General features: G+C 34.5%; 2 protein-coding genes across 4 annotated transcripts; both read left to right on the forward strand.

The window, feature by feature from the left end:
- The first annotated feature begins 1,417 nt into the window (after positions 1-1,417).
- Positions 1,418-6,303, forward strand: LOC109797956 (CCT motif family protein). Of its 3 annotated transcripts, none has more exons than XM_020358134.3 (4): positions 1,418-1,657; positions 3,961-4,464; positions 5,480-5,626; positions 5,901-6,303. In XM_020358134.3, exons 1-4 carry the CDS (start codon positions 1,553-1,555, stop codon positions 5,988-5,990), a joined length of 846 nt encoding a protein of 281 aa, XP_020213723.1. In that variant the 5' UTR covers positions 1,418-1,552; the 3' UTR covers positions 5,991-6,303. The 3 variants fall into 3 exon arrangements, with proteins under 3 accessions (XP_020213723.1, XP_020213725.1, XP_020213726.1); XM_020358136.3 differs by lacking the exon at positions 1,418-1,657 and adding an exon at positions 1,686-2,439; XM_020358137.3 differs by lacking the exon at positions 1,418-1,657 and adding an exon at positions 2,544-2,631.
- A 4,321-nt stretch (positions 6,304-10,624) lies between these two features.
- On the forward strand, positions 10,625-21,133 carry SDG29 (SET domain group 29). Its single transcript, XM_020355766.3, has 23 exons — positions 10,625-12,223; positions 12,455-12,510; positions 12,626-12,839; positions 13,158-13,283; positions 13,400-13,468; positions 13,563-13,631; positions 13,736-13,827; positions 14,172-14,264; positions 14,879-15,014; positions 15,524-15,626; positions 15,719-15,818; positions 15,968-16,092; positions 16,893-17,038; positions 17,470-17,574; positions 18,197-18,261; positions 18,456-18,666; positions 18,762-18,848; positions 18,977-19,033; positions 19,122-19,211; positions 20,114-20,200; positions 20,311-20,385; positions 20,496-20,596; positions 20,719-21,133. The coding sequence occupies exons 1-23, from the start codon at positions 11,351-11,353 to the stop codon at positions 20,807-20,809; spliced, it is 3,171 nt and encodes a 1,056-aa protein (XP_020211355.1). The 5' UTR covers positions 10,625-11,350; the 3' UTR covers positions 20,810-21,133.
- The last annotated feature ends 3,397 nt before the right edge of the window (positions 21,134-24,530 follow it).

The following is a 24,530-nucleotide window of genomic DNA, read 5'->3' on the forward strand; positions in this document are numbered from 1 at the left end:
ATCATTGTAATTTTGATAAATAAAAACAAGTTTTTAACACATATAAACATTATGGGCATGACTTAAAATAGTCCATCAATAGTTAATTAGTTAATTAACAAAAGCGATTAAAAATAAGGGTGGTCACCATATCATGAAAACTTGCATTTGATAAAAAAATAATAATAATAATTACGTAGAATTGCCACAAAATTCATCTAACTCTAAATTTGGCAAAACAAAACATAGTAAAAGATAGTACGAGAGAGTCATAAATGGGAATGAATTCTTCAAAATATTTTATCGATGGTTACTTCCTCGATAGGGCATAGATGGAGAAATTCAAAGAAAAAAAAATTATCGAAAAAGGTGAGAAGTGGTCTCCCAACACATTCTAATTAATAAGACTTGCAAATTAACTTTTATATAAGTTGGAATGAGCCAAACATGCAACAAAATATGTCACAAATAAGCACATGACGTTAGATGTGCTAAAATATATCTTCAAAACTAGAAATACCTCACCATTCAATGCTACAAACAAAAATGGAAATGAAGAGTAATATAGAAGCCAATTTTCTACAATCAATATAAAAAGAAAGGATGGAAAATGAAATAGTATGAAAGCAAAGGAGAATTTTCCTTCAATAGCAATCATGCCATCAAATACAATAAAGCGGCGATAATAGCTTATACAAAAGAATCGTTGGAAAAAGCTACTACTCTTTCACAAAGAAGTTATCACTATTCCATGAACCCTTCTTGATCACAATGAAACAATGTAGAGAAAAACTACAAAGGTATAATGATCAATGTGGCAAAGGAAAACTGGATTTGTTAAGAAACATTAACTCAAAGGGTATAATGCGTGCAAGTTAATCAATAAAATAACGGTAACAATAATTAAAAATAAAATAGGTGCATTGTTATTTAAAGAATCCTAATAGATATTGAGTGCATGTTTTCTTTTTAAAAATAAACTAGATGTGATTTCAATTAAAGGAATATTTGATACACAAATTTTTTTGGATGTTAAGGCTACGGCTACAAGAGGCAACTGTTGTCCTGAGTGACGAATAGTGTCGAGTTAGAGGCACCCACCATCCTCTCCACCATTACCATAATGTCCAAACTCCACTGCCATTTGCTTCATCTGCCTCTGCCATTCGCAAATATTGTGCCACGAATTCTTTAATATACTCACACACACTCATCATAAACAATTCCCTTTTTCATTTTTCTTTAAAAAGGCCATGACATGAAACATGATTGGGAACACTGAATTATAAAATGGTTCTGTCCTTTTCCTACTTTGTCTTTATTTAATACTTCCTTCTCACATCATATCATACATTTCCAAACTCTTGTAAGTATACTATAATTATTGCCGTATTTACTCACTATTTTTTTTTTCACATATAAATATCAATTCTCTCTCTTGGTTTCTTCTAAATAAAAACCCCTCCCCTCATTTTTCCTTCGTACACCGCTCTCTCTGAGCTTCTCTTGCTCTGCTTCTGCCCTGTTTCAATTGGAACATATTTCTATCCAAACCAAGTTCTGTACTGGAGAAATGTATGCAGAGACTGGTCTTCTCTTCCACTATTTCAACAACTTCTCTCAAGAGCCTCATCAGCTTGAGGAGTACTGCAAAACCCACAAGTCCAATGCTTCAGTGGTATCTTTCACTTCCTCTTTTACCCTCTTACTGTCTCTGCTCATTCCCCTGTTTTTCCTCTGTTTATATCTGCATTTGTTTGATTTTTTCTATCAAACAAATTTCTTTTCTTTCTTTCCCCTCCTATTTATTCCTTATTCTGAATGCTCCCTATTCATTTCTTTGGAGAAAATGGGCCAACGAAAAAAGGGTCGCTTCGGAATATCGAATTAAACTTAGTTTTTCATGTGCTGGTGTCTTGATTTGCATGTAAATATTTATTTCTCACATTTCAGATTTTTTGCAGTGTTTCTTCCTCTTTTAGTTCATGATGTGTAGCTCCTTGCTTGATTGATGATATCAAGCTGAAGAAGGAAAACTGATAACCAATTTTTTTGAAACGAAATATATGTTTATTCATTTGAGTTTTGCTCCTTCCTTTATGAATATTTTCTCTTATTAATACCACAAGTGGAAACAACTGTAGTTGGATTCATACGCTGGATCTGAAAAAGTATGAAAAAAGGAAAGGAAAAATAAAAGGGCATAAAAGGGAAGTATTTTCTATGTGATAGTTCCGTCTTGTATAATCTTTCTTCCTGTTGTTTCAAGTTTACAGTGTGAACTGTGAGTGCGGTTTGTCCTTTTGCGCCGCACTGAGGAGGGAGATTAAAGAGAAAAGCCCTTTTATTCGCTTTTCTTTTTTATAGTAAGGAAAAAGGGTAAATGAAAGGGGTTTGTTAATGCTCAACTTAATCATTTCCTCATGGTATTTGTCGGGCACTGAATATGGTTCTAGAAAGGTTATTTCCATTTCTGCTCCTGTTACATTTAAATAAGTGATAAAAGTAGTTGTTTTCATTTGGTGTGGTTTGCTGTTTTGGTCACTGAAATTTCAAACAAAGTTTTTCAGGCAATAGTGCCTTGTAATCAGGGAACGTGCACCTTGACTAATCCACCTTCTGGTTTTGTCAAAGGAAGGCCATCCACTACGGGTATAGTGTAGGGATTTATAATGATATTACTTGCAAAGTAGCCTTAAATGATTGACAAAGATAGGATTCGAACCTTTGCTGTTTTTGATATTTTGATGTGTGAATATTTGTTCAATTATTTGCTTTTAACTGGCTTCCTTTTTTATATACTAATTTTAATAATTCATCAGAAGGAAAATAGTTCCCTTATTCTTCAGTTGAGTTGTAATCAAGTGTATTCTGGACTGTGTGTGGTGCTAGTTTCACTGTTTCATCTGTTAACACCCAGTTTTTCTTTCATAGTCAGGTTTTGGTTAGTGCATGGTCTTTGAATCTTAATCTAAGCCCTTTTGTTTGTGAAGGTTAAGCTGAATATGCATTTGCACATATCATTTACAGCAAGGCTTCTGCTTTGCAGTAGAAATATGGTGTTTGCTACTGTGAGTGGAATTTAGTTTGTACTAATATTTAAAAAAAAAAAAGGAAAAGAAAATCCTTTTCTGGCAATAAGTACTTGAGCCAATTTCCTAAATTGGAGAATCTTACATATTTCTTAGATTATGCTTGTAAACTCTTTGAAGCCCTTGCTCAAGTCTCTTACTGACATATAGCTTTTTCTGTCACCTCACTGTCTCAGATTGATTCTCTCTCTCTCTCTTTCCTCTCTTTCTAAAAAGGGCCAGGAACAATGACTATTTGGTCTAATCCCATCTTTAAACTCTATTTTGGTTGGATGACCATGATGTGCAATTGGAATCTTTTGCCCATTCTAAGAAATTTATAATGTGTCAGTTGCTTAAAGAATCACTTTACTTGATGGAATCATGCAATATCATCATGACAACTTTTGGCATCATTGATGATATCAGGAACACCACCTTTAGAGCAAGTTCTCGACATTAGAAAGTTAAACATGATAAGTAGATAACCAGTTGGTATAGACTAAAACCAAAAAGTGCTATTTATACATCTTTTTCTTTCTGAAGGGAGGGTGATGGGAGAAGTGTGAGTCATTGTAACCCATACCGCATCTGGATTCTGGAATTTGACCTGTGATGTGTCCATTCCTTCATTTGGTCCATTACAACTTTTTTTTTGCTACAATACTAAAGTTATCATAATTTGTCTGTGTTTAGTAACCATTCAACATCGTTTGTGTTGTTTTTGATTTAATGCTTACATTCTGGCTTTGCTTATTAGTCATTGCATTATGGTTATCAATTCTTTAATTCTATCTTTATTAGGCTCTACAATTAAAAATTAAAAATTAATTTCATTTCTATAGCCGTATTACATCAGTTAACTACTTTTTTTTTTTTTTTTGTTTATTTCCCCATGTTTCTAATGCAGGATGATCTTGTTCAGTCTTCTGCCATGTCAGAGTATGATTTGGCAGCAGAGGGAGATCTGTTCAAAGCTCCTGAACCCATTATTGAAGAGCCAATGATGGACCTAGATCCCATGACAGTGGCCATTTCGATGATATCTTGTGGGGAAGATGTCTCCCCACAGGGACTAAAATCCACAGATATTGATATTCTTCAAACTGATCAGTTTCTGAGCGAGGTGTTTTATGAATGCAGAAAGGATCTCTTAGAAAAGGCAGCAATAGAGTCACCACTCTCTGAGATTCTGGAAATCAAGGTTCCTTTTCTGAACATTGATGAGAACTCAATTCAAGAGAACAAGCCACTTCCTGACATGCAATTAGCAAAGAGTGTCAGCTCAGGAAGTTTGAGCTCAATGGAATGGATACGTGGAGCTGCAATTAAGCCTGCTTTCATTGATATCCCTGCAATAGATTTTGATGCAGTTTATGGCATGCGGAGATCATTTAGTGAAGGAGATATAAAGGTTTGACTTAACCAATTATTTTTTATCAGACAACTTAACCAATTTGGATATACACTATCATTTTTATTTATTTATAAACTTTAGTTAAATCTCCACGAAGTGGTCTGAAGATGATGCCTTCTTTTTTACTCCACTACATCTTTGGGGGGCAACTTTGTCTTGAAGTTAGAAGTGTTTTCAGAATTCTGCTTCTTTCCTTGATAGAGTAATAGCTTAAAATTTGGTAGTTGAAGCAATGACATTTATAAATTATAATCATGGACTCCTGTCGGAATCTTTGTTCACCTCAATATAGAGAGACTTAACTACCTTTTGAATTCAGTCAAGAAGAAAATTTTACCCCTATCAAAATTCAACTGATCTTCTGTTACGTCTCAAGATTTAAGCAGTACGGAAATGAAAAAGAAGGGAATGATGACATGAACTGAATCTGATTGCTTAATTAGAAATAACAAATTTGACAATATTATCTTACAACCTAATATTTTAAAGATTGCTTATGTCGAAACCTTTTAGTTTAATTGTTTCAAAAATTTAAACAAATTAAAAGGCTGTTACTAAAATACACCAAGTTCTTTTTAACAGAATGGTTCCGTTTTTCACGTGTTATGTTATGCATACATAAACTTGTTTCTTGATATACAAATGCCCCTTTAATGAACTTTCATTGTAATTAAATATCTTTCACTATTTGCCCCTATCTGAACTCATGTCTTTTCAAACTACTCTTTCTTAGGGTCCAGTTCAATTGGTTAAGTCACTGTACAAGTTGTTATAAACTCTTTCGTTAACAAGTTCGATTCTGATTGGTTAAGAACAAAACACCCCCTCTCTTTTACATCCAGAAATGTGGGACTTTATCCAGGAAATTATGCCTCATTGTGTGGAATCAAAAACAACTTCTTCTTTAAATTCTTCCTACTTATTTATTCGTCTTGTTTTCTTGAATAAACTCACCAAGATCTCATGATTTACTCAAAAGTATATTGGGTGATTGATACTGTTTTTGTGACAGACTCTTGGTAATGGTAACATGAACATCGTCCAGTCACCTCATGAGAGGCCCTTTCTTATCAGCAACTGCACCAGTGAGGAACGCTTCCAAAAGCTCTCCAGATACAGGAATAAGAGGACAAAGAGGAATTTTGGGAGGAAAATCAAGGTAATTATAAGTTCACCATCCCTCTAACATGTAAGAGTTTCACATGAATAAAAAGCCCTGAAAATTTTATGGAATGCACAACATATCTCTTGAAAATCTTGCATAATCCTTGATGTGTTGTTATCAATAGCTCTTTGCATAATCCTTGGATTGCTTTTAAGTTGTTAAGTATGCCATAAACAAAAATTTTCATATGCAACAAAGTCTGATTGATGCAATTTTCAGGCTATAAACAGATCCGGAACTGAACTGATAATATATAGTTTGGTTTCAGTATGCTTGCAGGAAGGCTCTTGCTGACAGTCAACCAAGAATCCGTGGAAGATTTGCAAGGACTGAAGAGTGTGAGTCGAAGAGGGAATGAATGACTTGTGACTGAGTTAGTAGGAAGAAAGTAGCTATATCTGATCAAGCTATATGGAAAAACTCAGCAGTAATGTGTGATTAGAATTATGGGAGTCTCTGTATGTTTGAGCAGATATTTGCTGAATAAACCAGACCCCAAACTTCTTAGCCTAGTTCATCTCTTATCTACTCTTCTATTAATCGTCTCTTTAAACGCAAATAACCCTCCAGATCTGTAAATAGGTTTGTTCAATAAAACAAAGAAAAAGAAAAGTTGTACTATGTTCATATATATCATGAAATCGCAAGGTAACATCAATAATTTCCTTCTCCGCCCTTGGCTTATAACTTTCACATTTGTTTATTTTATAATTTCCAAATTTCCATGTTATTAGAGAATATGAATTATAGTAGAGTCACCTAAATGTCATGTATGATTTAATAAACTTTTGACAGGATCATGTAAGTATTGTGTATGAATAAATTAACTTTGTTGGAATCACATAGATGACATGTAAAACACCTTCGTTAAGTTTCGATATGGTGATGAGGGAAACCAAGAGTCAAATTAGAAGATGAAAGTTTATCGATAAAAAAAAAAAAAAAAAAGTTAGAAGATTGCATTAAAAAATGAAATAATTTTTGGGGTCAGAATTACTAATTTGGTCACATAGCTAGGTTTAGTTGCACTATTTTTTTTTTGAAATGGACGTCCAATATTTTTTGCATTATTCTTTGTATCATTCTTCCATTCCTTCAATCACATCTGGATATCTGGATTGATGGAATGTGGTAATGTGCTAGATTGTTTATTTTGTCCCGTATTTGATGAGCTTCATCTCTAAATTTCGGCTTTAACCTTGTTTCATCTTGAAAAGGTGTTCTTTCTCTTTAGAACATAAAATAATGTTTGACCAGTGTATTTCAGTTTTTGATTTTTAGTTTTGAAAAACTATGTGAATTATATCTTCAGAATAAAGAAATGATTCCATTTTTAATTTTTTTTTTATTTATATATTTTGGTTTAGTAGTTTTTGTTTGTTCCCTTGATTTTGATTACAGGAGTGACGAAGAATGAGATTAGAACATTAAAGTTAAGAAGATAGGTGAAAGTTGAAGTTTAGTGAAAGGTGAGAATTGCTTGGTAAAGAAACACATGACAACTCCCACCCAGTGAATCATTCCATGGGTATTGGGCACCTTGCAAGTTGCAACACTTCTTTTTGTTTTTTAGTTTAAGTGGCCAGTGGAAGGAATCAGAGCATTCAGCATAAATTAAGTCCAATTGGATCACATGCTAGTGAAATCGAGTAAAGCTTAATAACTCTTCATCCAATTGAATCTCACCCTTCGTGCAATCAAAGTGTTTGCTTATTTGCTTAAATCAAAATATTCAACTATTGTATTTGCTTATGCTACAATGGTATGGCATCAAAAACCTTTTCGTGTAGATGTCAAACTACAATTTCATTTTCCAAATATGCTAGATGTCCAGATTATAAACAAAACTGGTTGTTAGAACTTGTGGGTAAACATGAATGTAATGTGTGCGTGATGCGTGAAAAGTGACTTATTTACCTTTTGCAGATTGTGGGCTAAAAGTAAGATGTACTATGATGTGGACAGGTGGATCATTGCATATACATGTTTTCTGTTTATGCCATGTCACCATCACTACATTTAATTTTTTTTTTTGAGAAAAAATAATAGATTTCAATCAATCAAGATTAGGACAAAAATCCAAATTAAGAATAGAGACAATACAAACAAGAGCTTCCTCTAGTCAAATCTAATCAGAATTAGAAGATGGAAATTTTGTGAGCTCATGAGCTACGTAGTTTCCTTGTCTATATGTGAACTGTGAAATATTATAACCAATAAAATCTTGACTATTATCCATATACAACACTCCTGCAAGCACCACATTTTTTTAGTACAAGATTTTACGGGTTGTTGCTGCTGTTTTTCTGTGTAAGAAATAACAATCTTAGGATTTAGGAATTTGTATATATTATTTAAACTCACCATTAACTCTAATGATTTTACTAGTGTTGTTTGTCTAAAGTGTAGGTTTAGTAAACAAGTAAATTCCAGAGCGTGTCTAAAGTGTTCCAAGCACTCTTCTCTCACAATAATTACAACAACACCCCATTGATGATTGATTAATCTATACAAGTAGTCATAATAAATCTACAATAATTTATATCTTCCTTTGCCGATTAATAACAGATTCTTACTAATGTTTTGATAGCTTCTTATATGAGAGAATAATAAGTGATAGTGAGTAATATATACGATCACCTATTCATATGCTAAATATTATTATAATTAGAACTAACAAATTCTTTCGTACCAAGAGTTGAGTCTTGTATAATAAAAAAAAACCATAATCAAGACAAGTACTTTGAAATCTAAACTCTAAAAAAAAAAAGTAATAAATTTTTATTTTTTAAAGTGAATAAATAAAAGAGAGAGAAATAATATTAACTATTAAGATTGGAGCATTAGACAAAGGCAAGTTGGCTTAGCCGCCAGCCTTGACTTATCTATTTGATTCTTCAAAACTATCAATGCATGCAGGCAGGCCTTGGCCGAGCCTCTGAGAATGAAGATACCCACTTTCTGTCACCACCCAAACTCAAACCCTTTTTATTATCTCTCTTCATCATTTATTTATCTATTCCTATACACAATCACAAACATCAATCTTATTGGTCAAACCCAAACAAAACAAGTGAAAACTTAAATATCAAACTCAAGCTCTTAGACTTAACATACCCCCTAAAAAGAAACTCTTGTATTTAAGAGTCAATGATAAAACATGGTCCTTCTTTCATTTTTTTTCTTCCAATGATCCAAAGATCACAAAAGCTGAAAGGAACCCACCACTATGATATTGATAGATATTCCTCACTTCGAGGGGATAGATAGACAGAAAGAAAAGCATCTTTGAAGCAGAAAACAGAAGACCAATTCCACCACGAGCAGAACTTGCACTATCGTATCCCTTGCATCATTCAATATACTTTGGATGCACATCACTCTAGCCAGGAAACTTATAAAATGACCCCAAAACAAAAAATTAACTAGTGTAGTTACCCACGAAAATTGTGAGAACTTTTGGACCCTCTACAAGACATGGAGTTACCTAACATTGTTGACATTTGATCTCTGTTGCTTGGTCAAAGAATTTAAAAAGTGATCGCTATCTTTTCATCTTCGGCTTCAAAACCAGCTGGGGAAACGTATTTTTAACTAAGGTGAACGCTGTCTAAAATCAAATACCAAAAAGAAAAGTTATCAACCTATTATTAAGGGAGTGGGAGGATAAAGATAACCGCATGTTAAGTAATTAATCTTTGACTATTTACATTGAATTAAATATTAAATTTAACTTCCCTCACACGTGATGAACAGTTCATCATCTTCTTGCTCCCTCGCACCTCATGATTTCTCTCTCTCTCTCCCTTTTTCCTTTAACTACATGGATAAATAAAAATAATCTAGCAAACAAAATTATTGTTGCTCAGTTCAGACTTTATACACAAAACCATAACCTCCCATTTTGAGCAGAATCTTTGGTACAGTGCTTTCCAAGTTAAGGGGAACTACCAGCTTCGTGTTTATTCTTTTTCGGTAATAAATAAATCATCTTATCCAATACCCATAAATTAGATACCCCAAAAGATGTACATATATATTTATTCTATTGCTAGAGACGATCAACAAACAAAAATAATTTTCAACGGCTTCACAGCGGCCGAGAGGTTTCGTTCACGGACGAAAATAAAATCAAAAATTAAAATTAGAAAAGCCAATGATTTTTTTTTTTTCTTTCTTCTTTTTATAATCACCAAATGATTTCTAGAACCTTCATCGGTATCCATGGTTGATAGCCAATTATCCAACCCCATGAGTCCAGAACCGGAGGTTTCGTCTTGGAATAAAAAACTAAATTTTAGAAAACCAAAACAACCCATCAAATTGAGAAAGTGGAGTCAGTGGTGTGTATTGCGTAGATCCAATCAGAACCCTAAACCTAAAGCATCCAATTCTCACGTGCCCAACTCATCCTTGGTGCGAACGAAGAATCAAACGCCGTCGTTCAATCCCTCACTCAAACACATGCATCCAATCAAATTACTAAATAAATTCCAAAATCTCAAATTTCACAACAATAAATGTGTTTAACTGTTTAAGAATTGAGATGGGTCGAGATCACTCTATTTGCACTGTTGCACGTCCTCCTCTTACAACAGAAAAAAAAAAAAAAAAAAATTCTGGTGACAAAAGAAAAAGGTAAATTAATTATATATTGCCAGTCCACCAAATTTTCAAATGCAATCTTCTGCTCAAAGCCTAACTCCAACAAAACAAGAAAAATAAATTTCAAGCAATGTACATCCGATCTAACAAATATTTGTACCTCCCCCGCCACAGAATACCATAATATCAGAATCCATGAAACAAATTTTTCTAGCACACTATTGTGGCAGTGAAATTTTCATATCCCAAAGTGGACAAAAAAAAAAACATACCAAATCATAGGACAAGAACATTTACGATATAAACATGTCTCCCAAATGTAGACATACACAAATGTGACATTATGTCTCCAAAATTGTTGGAACAAATTGGGTCATTTAATATACTCTGGTTGGAACATTAACTCAGGCATGGCAATAGCAATTAGAAAGCTTATAAAATGGTAAGATGATACAGGCCCACGATGACGATTGACGATTGACGATTGACGATTGACGAAGGAGAACAGCACGAGGAAGGTGAAGAAGAATTACACGCAACGCGCAAGTTAGCCACTGGCCCCATCAACTAAACTAACTACATAACATATGAACACGTTCAAGATAACGCCGAGACTTCTCTCTCTAGTCTTGCTCTGTCACCCTTTTCCTTCTTCCTCTCTCTAAATTTTCCCAAATTAAAACACCGTCCTATGTAACATTTTTTTTATGTCCACTCCCACATAATACAAATTACATTGCAATTTCTCTAACAAAAAAATTGTTCTCGTTTACGTTTATCTTCTGAACTTCTACTTTCTCTCTCTGTTCACTGAGAGATCCCTCTTTCTTCTTCTCTGCTCATTCGATCTTCTCGATCAGGCTCTCCAACATTCTCGCGCTCAATTCCTTCACTTTCTTGACCATACTCTCGCGAAATTCGGCCTCGCCTCGCGCTTCCGCGGTTGCTCTGTTTCTCCGAATTTCAATTCGGGATTAGGGTTTATGGCGCGTCTCGCGAGTTTGGCGTCGGGGGTGAAATCTTTGCTTCTGGGGTTCTAGAAGTTGGGATTTTAACACCAGCCGTGGATTCAATTTAATGCGGGCATCGTGATTTGGTCACTCGGCGAGAACCATGATTATCAAGCGGAACTTGAAATCCCAAATGCCGAGTCTGAAACGGGTCAGAGTCGGTGACTCGGTGGGAGAGGACGACGAGTGTTCCTACGCTCGCAAGAAGAGAAAGACCAATGGTTACTACCCTCTGAACCTTCTCCGCGACGTGGCCGCCGGCGTAATCCCGGTGAGCTTTCACGGCCTGCTCGGCGCCGCCGGCGTGGCGGAGAAGGGATTCTCTGCGGCGTGGTGCACGCAGGTGTCGTGCAACGAAGTGGAACCGGACGCGAAAAACGACGTCGTCGCGGTGGAAGTGAAGAAGAAGAGCGAGGTTCAGCGGCCGCCGCTGGTTCGGACTTCGAGGGGGCGGGTTCAGGTTCTGCCTTCGCGGTTCAACGACTCGGTTATTGATAATTGGAGGAAGGAGAGCAAGAGTAGTAGCGGCTTGCGGGATTGTGATAATGACGAAGAATTTGAATGCAAGAAGGAGAAGTTCAGTTTCAGGGCACCCAAAGTTTGCAATCAGAAGAAGGAGAAGACGAGTTCTAAGGCTCGCAAGTACTCCGCATTGTGCAAGAGTTTTGATGATAAGAGCAAGTGTTTGAGTTTGCAGGGTGGCGCATTGGCCTTGAGGCGTGGGGTGGTGGTTGAAGAAGATGAGAGGGGAAGGTTTTTGGAGGTGGAAGGGGTTTTGAAGAGAGATGGATTGTTTGGACCCGAAGATTTTTATGCGGGTGATATAGTGTGGGCCAAAGCTGGGAGAAAGGAACCTTTTTGGCCAGCCATTGTTATTGATCCTATGTCTCAGGCACCTGAGTTGGTTCTCAGGTCTTGCATAGCTGATGCAGCTTGTGTCATGTTTCTTGGGTACGCGGGGAATGAAAATCAAAGGGTATGTAACCTAATGTAATGAAACTGTTTGGATACATGCTAGAAACACTTTTAAAAGCTTATCTACTAAAAATATAGAATTTTTTATAATACAGAAATTCTCAAAATCGTTTTTAAACTTCTATCCAAATAGACTCGATGTTTTGTCACTTCTGTTACTCTCTATATGCAGAATACTTCTTTGATATTTAGGAAATTGTGTATTTATTGTGGTGTTTGTGATTTGGTGCAGGACTATGCATGGGTGAAGCATGGGATGATTTTTCCATTTATGGATTATGTGGACAGGTGTGGAGTTTTTGTTGGTTGTGTTGTTTACATTGTGTGAAACTACTATGCTTGGTGTTTCTTTGTGGATGGATTTTTCCATTTTGCTTACTAGGGGTGATGTTCCTTGGTTTAGGTTTCAGGGGCAGTCTGAGTTGAGTTACTATAATCCTTCTGACTTCCAAATGGCAGTAGAGGAGGCATTTTTGGCGGAGAGGGGTTTCACAGAGAAGTTGATAGCAGATATAAATACAGCAGCTGGGAATAATGGTTATGATGATTCTATTCTGAAAGCCTTTCAGGAGGTCAGTGGTTCAAACCAGTATGCAGGATATCACTTTCTGAACCAGGTAAAGTCAGCTAAATGGTGTCTGCTTCTTCTTTTGCCACCTGTTTGGGGAACTGCATGGCTGTTAAATACTCGTGCATTATATTTAGGGGACACTTGAGGAAAGCTAATTAATGATAATATAAACTTTATTTGCAACTGGAAATTGACTCAGCACTGATAGTTTCTTATCTCATTTGTAGTAGACCCGAGACTGACTTGTAAATTTGACATTTTTTTTTTAATTTGATTTGATTGTGTAATTATTACTCAGTGTAAGTGATGGAGTGAGTAATGCTGCAAAAGTTTAATGGTTTGTTGATTTGAATTCCCATTGCAGGATTTATTTGATAAGAAAGAGACAGGGCCCTGTGAAGCCTGTGGATTGAGACTTCCTTACAGGATGCTAAAGAAAACAAAGGATTCAAGTTCTGGTGCCCAATTCCTGTGTAGAACATGTGCTAGGGTTTGTATATCTTGCCTTTTCTTCTAACAGTTATATTTAAGTCTTGAACAAAAGCATTATAATTGAAGTACTGTATTTTAGAATATTTTTCAGTCTTTAAATCATTGTTTTGGCAGTTAACGAAATCAAAGCATTATTGTGGCATATGCAAGAAGGTTTGGAATCATTCAGATAGTGGAAGTTGGGTGAGTTAGTTAAATCCTGTCAGCTATTAAGGTTATTCTTTTCTTATTGCAGTATTAATTTTTTTAACCATTGTGGATGTTCCCTCCAAATTAGGTGCGCTGTGATGGATGCAAAGTGTGGGTGCATGCAGAATGTGACAAAATTTCTAGCAACCTTTTCAAGGTTTATCCATTACTTGATATCTTAATATTGTCACTTGTCAGCATTTTCAAGCTCATGAATGATATTTTGGTTTTTTGCTGATTGGTGTATTCTGTTTTTCTTAGAATCTTGAAGGCACTGATTATTACTGCCCTACTTGCAAAGCCAAGTTTGATTTTGAGTTATCTGATTCAGAAAAATCACAGCCAAAAGTCAAGTAAGTTTGTTATAGTCCTTTTATTTGTCTCGTCTTGCCCTGGCTTTGTGATATAACCTTGATGATTTCTTGTTATTTTTCATGAAGCCTATCGTTTGTGATTCAAGTTCATACACCAATTTATATATTTCTATTTAGTTAGAGGAATGCTAATAAAACAGATTTTCTTATGGGGTAAAATTTATGTTTGACCCATTAAATCATGTGGGGCCCATTCCCTATTTAGTGGGATCCACATGAAATTTGCCCAATAATAAGAGTGTCAAAGAAATTGTTGTAGCACTTCAGAAAAAAACGTTAGATTATTTGTATTTTTTCTAACTGTTGTGGCTGCTTTGGTACAGGTGGAACAAAAACAATGGGCAGCTAGGGCTTCCGAATAAGGTCACTGTTCTCTGCAATGGTGTGGAGGGCATATATTTTCCAAGCCTTCATTCGTAAGCACAAAGTCCTTCATAAGTATTTGATAAAAAATATTCTCTGTCCTCTGTTGTGACTATCATAGTTTTATTAATTTTTAAAATTGCTATTGTTATTTATTACTTGTAATAGTTGAATTGTATTTAATGGTGTCATAAGTAGTAATATATTAATGCCTTTTTCAAGGTGGGCAATTAGTACCTATCTGATATAATCTGATTTTTTTTTTATTTTGCTTTTTAGAGGAAGAATATAGCATTAGTTGTTGAACGTTCCTGCTTATGTTCTTTTGTTGTAATTCATTACGAACTAGTAGTCTAATAAGAAATTATGCCCAAGTAAATTTTCTTTCACTTATAATCCTTGGAAGGATTCGTAATTTTCATCAAGTTGCACATTTATCAAATGTCTACCAAAATTTGTGTGAGAAAGTACTTGATGTAGTTTGTTTTCTTCATACTTAAGGTGCAAGCACAGCTTTTCTGATATCTAATGTTGCTTTCATTCAAACATCACATTACAATGTTACAATTTTGTTGATGGCAATTTTGAATGTGCTGTTGTTATTACTTCTAGATTGGAAAATGATTAATTTCTTTTTTTGGTTATGATGCATGTTCTTCTCCTTCAGAGTTGTGTGCAAGTGTGGGTTTTGTGGGTCAGAAAAGCAAGCACTGAGTGAATGGGAACGACACACGGGTTCCAAATTAAGAAATTGGAGAACAAGTATTAGGGTGAAAGACTCCATGCTACCTCTGGAACAATGGGTTTGTATATGACTATTTTTTTTTTTTTGGTTCATAGTACTTCCTTGTCTCTTTGTACCGAAAATATTCTACTTTCGGTTAATTTAGTCTATTAATGTTGTTCAAGTGTCTAACCACCCTCTTTTATACATTTAATGTACTTAAGGGCTTGTTATATATAAGTAGAGTACGGTATTCTTGTTCCGATTAGTATTATACTTATTAATTGAACTTCTTTCCTTCTTATGGATAAGGTCTTAGATTTATTTCATAATATGTCCATACGTCAATATCAACGTTTTATATGAATTTTGTACTCTTCAGTGTCAAAATGGTATTGAAACATAAAATGAGAATCTGGGAACTCATAATATTGGTCTTGTGTTTTTTTATGACATGGGACACGTGGAAGAAGGAAGAGTTGGGTTGCTGATTTTTATTTTTATTTTATTTTGGGAGGGGGGGGCGGGGGAGGTCTTTGTTCTTAGACATGATACATGCAACTAATACAATGCTATTTGACTTGTCAGATGCTGCAGTTGGCAGAATTTCATGCTACTGCTCAAGTTTCTGCCAAGCCCAAGAAACCTTCTCTAAAAGAAAGAAAGCAGAAATTGCTTACCTTCTTGCAAGGTGACCTTTTAACTCATACAACCTTTCATTTTGATGGATTAGCTGTATGAAGTTCTCATAGTGATAATGGTACTGCAAAATATTTCTGACAGAGAAGTATGAACCTGTTTATGCTAAGTGGACTACAGAACGCTGTGCTGTTTGTAGATGGGTTGAAGACTGGGACTACAACAAAATTATCATTTGCAACAGGTAATATAACATTTTACGTTTGTTATTTGTTCATTTGGCCAATATTCAACCCATAAAGTTGCTGCATGTAGACTTTTGTGGTTACTCTATTTCCACTATGTATGATGAATTGTATCGTAAATAACGCACAAATAAATCATATTTTACAGATGTCAAATAGCTGTTCATCAAGAATGCTATGGAGCAAGAAATGTCCGTGACTTTACATCTTGGGTTTGTAAGACCTGCGAAACACCTGAAATCAAGCGGGAGTGTTGTCTTTGTCCTGTAAAAGGTATGTCTTCGGCAATATTTGAAACGTATGGTATATAAAGCGATCATCTTTTTTCCCGGGTATGATGTAGACTCACCTCTCTATGATATCTAGTTTTTGGAACTGTTCTGCCTGATTTTTTAAACCACGTATGTTCATATAAATCAACTTACTCTTCTTGGCTGAGAATATTTTTGCCTTTGTACTACTCTCTCTATTCTCTTTTATAAGTAACAAAAAATACACATTTTTTTGTTGTCAAATAAATATAAGCAACTTTCAACTACTTTTTTACCTCATTTAATGATACTCTCCCTAAAATATCCTTCTTTAATTCATGACTTTTAAGTTGTGCCACTTTTTTGGACATTTATAACAAGGACAATTTAGTAAAAACATTATGGAATGGACAAAATTTAATGCAATTAACTAATTTTCTTAATACGCATACAATCACTTTTTTTTTTTTGTTTATGATAGAGAACAGAGGTAGTATGAGTTTCATGCAATCCACCATGTGTGTAAAAGTTTTAAACATTTTCACCCAATATTTTTGGAATTGCCCAACTTGATTCTTTAACCTATATACACCTATTATTCAATTTTACTCATCATGGCTGAGAATCCCCCCTTGCATTTACTATGAGTTATATTTTGATCCATTGTAAGTGTTTTATACTATCATATAATCATGTTTTGCCACATCATAGAAAGAGTTTTACTATTTGATGTTCAAGTTATTACCAAGATGCTCTGCAGACATGTTTCTATCTTGGTTTGATGACTAGATCCATGTTCTCTTAAAAACTTTGGACTTCCAGGTGGTGCTCTAAAGCCGACTGATGTTGACACATTATGGGTTCATGTCACTTGTGCTTGGTTTCGACCTGAAGTCTCTTTTGCTAGTGATGAGAAGATGGAGCCTGCCTTGGGTATTCTAAGTATTCCATCAAACTCTTTTGTGAAGGTGCGGTAGAATACTAAAATTTTCCCATGAAAAGTAATGTTAGTTACCAGTTGAAGTGATTTTATTCTTTGCATATTCCACGGTATATTAAAGAATTCTTCTTACCACGAAGAGTATCTATCTGATTTGGTTATTTTGTTCATCGATTGTTGTATAAAGGAAATTATCTAGACTCCAGATTTCTTAATATTTTATCATTTAGATATCTCTTGGTGAGGATGAGCCTTGGCGCAACTGTACGGTTGCTGCCTAACCTAGAAATCATAGGTTCAAATCCTAGAAACAGCCTCTTCGCTTGTGAGAGCAAGGCTGAGTTCATCTACCCTACCCGAACTCCATTTGATGGGAGCCTCTTGCATTGGGTTGCCTTTCGATGCCTTGGTCCACTCTTATCAAATGCAATCTAAAGTCTGCATTACTTGAATTTTCAGATTTGTGTTATTTGCAAGCAAATTCATGGATCATGTACACAATGTTGCAAGTGTTCCACTTATTTCCATGCCATGTGTGCATCAAGGGCCGGTTATCGAATGGAGGTGAGGGTTCACTCAGATTAAATTGGCTTGTTTAAGATCTTGTGATTTGAAACTCTTTTAATTTTAAGCAAGTTTAATGGCAAATTTCAAATTTACCTCCCTGTTTTAATTTAACTTATATCACTTGAGCTTTAATCATATGGTAGAAGAAGATTTTCAAGGAGCGTACTATTGGTAGGGCCCATTTGCATTAATTAATCTATGTAGCTGAACCATATCTACTGAGATAAGACTTGATTGTTGTTGTATTCTGTTAGACCTCAGAAGCAGGAGAGGACATGGAAAGTGTATATTAGAAGGAATAAGAGCAGTTAGGGTGGTCACAACAGTTAGAAGCTCAGTCAGTAGATATTATGTTAGTCAGTTGGGTGTTTAAATACGGGAGATTAATTGCAAAGTTGGGTAGCTTAATAGTATTGAATCATAGAACTCTGTTGGGAAGGGGCAATCTTTTGTAAAGGAGAGTTCTTGTTCATCCAGTGTTCTAATAACAGAATCATTCGTTATCTTCTCTTCTGTGTTCTCTTTTCTATTGAGATTCTTGGATTATAGAGTTCTAACACATTCTTGCATGTTTTATTTGTGGCAATTTTTTTTTTAAATTTCTCCCCATTAAATGCAGTTGCATTGTTTGGAGAAAAACGGCAGGCAAACAACAAAAATGGTCTCGTATTGTGCTTACCACAGGTATGCAATCCTCAATTCCAACTAAGATTATTCATCCTCCTTTGCCCCTTTCTACCGTTTTCTTTGTAGGGTTTGCTTTTACCCCCAACAATTGTCTTTTTGCAATTGCAAAAATATAGGTTTATCTGAAATTCTCCTTAATCTGAATTTTATTTTCAGCCTTTCATTTTAATCATGCCTATTGTATTTTGCAGGGCTCCCAATCCAGATACCGTTTTGATTATGCAAACCCCTCTTGGGGTCATTTCAACCAAAAGCCTTCTCCAAACTAAGAAAAAAACTGGTTCGAGGTTAATCTCATCTAACAGAAGAAAGCAAGATGACCCTCCTGTTGTTAACACTGAGCATGAACCATTTTCTGCGGCTAGGTGTCGAATCTTTCAAAGAACAAACCATAACAAAAAGGTAGACTAGTTCTCCACTATTGCCTCTAAAGTGTTCTTTGCACCTCAAAAAATTCAAGTGCTCTACTTCTCAGTTTTATTTCTTCTTATTGTTAGAGAGCAGCAGATGAAGCCGTTTCTCATCAAGCGAGGGGTCACTATCATCATCCTTTAGATGCAATACAGAGTTTAAATACACCCAGAGTAAACCTCTTATCTTCTGAATATCATATTGGATTTTCTTATTCATTCCTTTAACCTGAATTTATGATTTGAACTGTGTCCCCCTCCTTACTTTCTCTTCTTTGCCTCACGTCTTTTTTCTCATCCAGGTGGTACCTGAACCTCAGGCATTTTCTTCCTTCAGAGAACGCCTTTACCACTTGCAGGTAATTCTTCTCTTTCTAAGGTGGATTCAATTATTGGCTCAGTGGTCAATTTTCTGACTGTTTTATGGCTTCATTTGTTTGATTCCAGAGAACTGAAAATGAACGGGTTTGCTTTGGTAGATCGGGCATACATGGATGGGGCCTCTTTGCACGTAGAAATATTCAAGAAGGAGAAATGGTATGAATGCCATGCTCTAGAATGATATCATTACATACTCATAACCTGCTTGTGTGTATTGGTCAATCAACAACTATAGATATTTTTAATAGTATTTTTTAAGACCTATGAGGTGTTGGCCTACTTGAGCATTTGGAAGTACTCTACTCTATTTGCATAAAACTGAGAGGCACGTAAAAGGGAACCCTTCTCAAAATCATCATTATGACTTCTGTCTTGCAAGGGAATACCCATTTCCAAAGCTGTTTTCTTAAGGCTTTGTTAACTAGTATTGACTTAGAGGGAAGAATGTAGTATAGTGATTCATTTCAACTGAATATCTTCGGCCTGCCTGATTTGAGAAAACATTTGCTGTTTTCGGTTCTTGTTTTCACAAATAAATATAAAAGGGACACTTTGTTTTTATTGTTTCCTATTTTCATAAATTTGTACAAATACAGTGAAAATAAGATGACTTTGTTGCAATTATTTGTGAAAATAAAAAATGAAAACACAAAAGGTGCTCTAATATCTTGACAAACTTTGGTTTTCTGCGTAATTTAACATGGTAGAGCATAAAAAGCATGTAATATATCATGATATTTTGGGACATGGTTTTGAACACAAGCACACAAGCTGATGAAACAGTTTCAAAATCATGCAAACCCAGACAAAGTTTAATTGCCATCTCCTTGCCTTTATTTTTCCTCTTTGGTTGTTTTGGTCCTGGGGATTCTTCTGGACTGGTTCCTAGTTCAGATGTTAGCAAAATATATCATCTCCTTTTCTTTCATTATGATCCTAACATTAGCTGATGCATAAAATCATTGGCCTTTGATCCTTTATGTTTTCCTAGCTTTCCATGTGAATCAGACCACAACCTTTTTTATAGCAATAATGAGCATGATTTTAATCCTAATCAGGTTCTTGAATATCGTGGTGAACAAGTGAGACGTAGCATTGCAGATCTGAGGGAGGCGCGCTATAGATTAGAAGGGAAAGACTGCTATGTAAGTTAACTCCCCTATTTCTGCCTATTATTATTAATAAAAGCACTCTGCTTATTATATATTATTTATATGTTATCAAACTAAAATGCCCTACTCTCTTATCTTTGCAGCTGTTTAAGATTAGTGAAGAAGTGGTGGTAGATGCCACTGATAAAGGGAATATAGCACGGCTGATTAATCATTCTGTAAGTCAACCTAACTTAAATTGACTCTTTTTGTACATCATTTCATTATTCTCTTGGATTCTCAATAGTGGATAGTCATCTAACCTGTTCTTTGGTTCATGTTATTTCAGTGTATGCCAAATTGCTATGCAAGGATCATGAGTGTGGGTGATGAGGAGAGCCGGATTGTACTCATCGCTAAGACTAACGTGTCTGCTGGTGATGAGCTAACGTAATTCTCTCTCTTTCTGTGTGTGCGTGTGAGTGTGCATGTTGGTGTGTCTCTCCTGTGTGTGTTGTAGTGTGTAGGTGCATGTTCTTTATAATTGATCCTGGTTGTTTTGGTTTGGGCAGGTATGACTACTTGTTTGATCCTGATGAGCCAGATGAATTCAAAGTCCCATGCCTATGTAAAGCTCCAAATTGCCGGAAATTCATGAATTAGGAAGGATTATACAAATCAGATGACCAGTATTGTTTCTTCTCCGCAAGGAGCACTAACCCCATCCCCCTCTTCTGCAGGGAATCTCACAGTTACACCAAAAGCTGTAATTTTTATCAAACCAAAAGAAGAGAACAAAAATAGGGAGAAAAAAAATAGGCATAGTTTAGTGTTTTTCTTTTACCCTTTTGGTTTCCTTTGAACATTCATCGAATTCTAATAAAAGCTAGATTTGGTAGCTCTTGACGTCCCTGTAAATGTATTATCACCCCCATATTACTCTTATTTTCTCAAATTTAATGCTAACCAATTTCTTACCTTCGTGTACTTTTCAGATGTTCTACCACACTAATTGCATGAAAAATACTTATAAAATCGTGTTGCATCTAGACGATATACAGTTTATTTAAAAAGAAAAACGCTTTTTTCTTCAACCATGTTACCCTTATAAGTTTTCGGTATTTTATATGAAATAAATGTATCTAATATTTGAAAAACATACAAAGTTTCTTATGCTTATTTATTTAATAATTGAGAAAATATTAGTGGAGGATTTAAATTTATATAATTTAAAGATTTTAAATTGTTGGATACGTTATTTTTAAACACTTCGAATAAATTGTCAGCTTTGGCTTTAAAATATTACTTCTTTCCCAGGTGTCTCTATAAAGTAAAATGCATTGATAAGCAACTTTCTTTAAATATTAAAAAAAATTCTTCAAAATGCTTTTGAAAATTTATTAAAATATCTCAATTTAAGAACAAAACTGGTAGATATTTATCAGGAAAATTAGTTATATGATTATATTAATACAGAGATTACTTGTCATTTTTGCTTACATTTATATTATCACCATTATTTTAACATAAAGAAAGTCCAAAACTATGTGCTAGCTAACCTCGTATTGAAGGTAATGGTTTGTCTATTTAATTTAAAACAAATAAATAAACAGAAGAGAACATAGTTATAAATTATAATATATAGAATTTTATTTCTTTATTATAGCTTTGCAAAACCCTAGCTATATTGTAAAGGCAATTCATGGTATCTTACTCTTTTGCCATGAATGCAAGAGGGTATATCAAACATCAATTAAACATGTTTGTTTCACAAGGTTTATTCTACACAATCCGACCGCATAACAATCCTTGAAAATCATAGAGTAAAGTCTTACATCAATCGATTGTTAAAGCTAGGAATTATCTGATTATTAGACAAATTCCAAAGACAAGAGCAGCATGCAGATAACTTGGTGTCCCAGTAAGATGAAATTACCTGGTTATGTTTATCCACTAGCTGTGCTAGGTTGCCATAATCGTGCAGCTTTTGTTTTTCCTCCTCATCCTGGGACCAACCCTTCTCCTCTCCCTTCCCTGATGTCACAAAGTGATGTCAAGTTGTTGGAATGTTGAATGAGATCTGTTTCACTTCAGTTCAATGTGCTCTGTATCCCAATTTTATCTACTCTCTTTTCTCGTGACTCTAATATTACTTACTTATCCTAGATGATAGGTACCTTTTTCTGTGTTAGTTCTCTAATATTAATTCCATGAGCAACGGTGGAAAGCGGACTTGAAATTTTTGTCTGTAACGCAATACATTAAAGTAAACAAAGTTTTGATGGATATTTTAGTGATATTTTAATGATAACTTAAATGTAGTATTTTTCAACTTTTTTTAAATATCACTTTAAGGTGATTTTTTTTTACACAAATATAATTATTCATGCATCAAAAGGCCTTAGAAACAACACATAATAATTAACATGATTTGATACTTTTTGTCTACATCTATGAAATCATTTAAAAGAATTTTTATTATATTAAATATGATTACAAAAATTGTAATTCACCTTGTGTATATCACTTTACAAACTCAGGTATTTTTATTCTAAAGTTACAAAAAATATAACACGTTCATTACAAAAAAAAACTCTTTCACATAATCATCACACTTATTTTGTTCTTTTACTTTTTTTTATGTAATATTTATAGGAGATGAAATGATTCTTCACTTCACAAGAAAGTAGATATTTTATGTTTAATATGCATTTACTTCATTTAATATAGTGATGGTTCCCAAGAGTTGTACCTCTTGGCATACTTCGATTTTAATTTTCAACGAGTGATTCATTAATTTAATTAAAATTTTAAGATTGTTAAATCTTGGGGCCAGCTATCCCACTCTTTGAGGTGCCTCCAACGTAGCGAGGAGATTAGTCACTGCTGTCGGCGGTAGATACTTCAGGGACGAACCAAAAAAAAAATTACTTTTTTATTCCTTTATTATTACAATTATGTTATTTTGGTCCTAAGGTTCTAATTAATATATAACATAATTGTGTTATTCTAAGGACCGAAAAAACTCAACTAAAAGTTGAGGAATTAAAATTGTACAACTGTGATATTTGAAAAATTAAAGTTTTTCAATTAAAATTTAAGAAAATTTGTACAACTATTGTATTTGAGAAAAAAAATGCATTTAAGTCAAAACTTAATTGTTTTTCAACAATTTTCCTTGTTTAGAAGCCAATGACTAATTTCTAAAAGTGTTGAGATTTTGTTTTTCAACAATTTTCCTTGTTTAGAAGCCAATGACTAATTTCTAAAAGTGTTGAGATTTATTTAAAAGTTGGCATCTCCCGATAAATGTTTTTTATATACACATACAAGAGATTGTACTCTTAATATATTTAAAGGATAAAATTATCTATCATCTATGTTAACTTTGTTGATCTAAATCTTAGGTTATAATTTGAACTTTATGTTTCAAATTATATTTATTTGAAAGATTTTCAAAATCATTATAGATAAAAAATTAAAATGAACCTAAAAAGATAAGGTAAAGAACTAAAAAATATAATTTAAGTTAAGGAGTCTCAGAAGAGATATTTGCGGTTGAGTTGTTTGCTATTTTGGTTCTTGTGCTAGATTTTTTTTTATATCGGTAGTGAAATTATCACAATTAAGTCAAGGAAACATCAAGAATAGAAATTGGAATAAAATATCTAGAATTACTTTAATTGTTGAAAGTTTAGAATATGTAATTAAAGCAATATCAGGATAACAAAGAGAGCGATTTTTTCACGAATGACTACTAACGGAAAACGTGACAATGGTGATATCCCTGCGAAACCACCTGAGTGATGGTAAGGAGGAAGAGCAACGGAGGACGACTTTTAGAGAAAAATTGGTAGGAACATCTCCTAGGCCAAAAAAGGTGAGGAATCTCATTAAAGATGGGGTCATGCAGTTATACTACGAAGGAGGAAACAAATTGCTACCTAAATTCACTATCGAGACGAAAACGTTTGATGAGTTGTGCTCTCCATGGAAGAAGTGTTTGGTGCTTAAAATCCTAGGGAAGCTGATTGACTTCATCACTATGCGCGAGAAACTTTGTTCCTTTTGAAAATTGGAAGTTGGTTTCGAATTAATAGATGTGACTCATGGTTACTTCATCATCAACTTCCATCTTGAAGTAGATCGGGAAAAGGTTGTTAACGGTGGACCTTGGATGATTTGAAAAGGTTCGTTTTCCAAGACTTGGAATGGTCTACTATGATGAAAGTGTGTTGATGTCAATTGCTTCTACCATTGGTACACCTATTAAAATGGACACAAATACACTCACTATGTTCAGAGGCCGTTTTGCTAGAGTTTGTGTTCAGATCAATCTTAATGTTCCTGTTGTGTGAAAATTTTGCTTAACGACATTTGGTAT

This window comes from Cajanus cajan, chromosome 6 (assembly GCF_000230855.2).
Source record: "Cajanus cajan strain Asha chromosome 6, NIPB_CcT2T_4, whole genome shotgun sequence".
NCBI classification, from domain to species: Eukaryota; Viridiplantae; Streptophyta; class Magnoliopsida; order Fabales; family Fabaceae; genus Cajanus; species Cajanus cajan.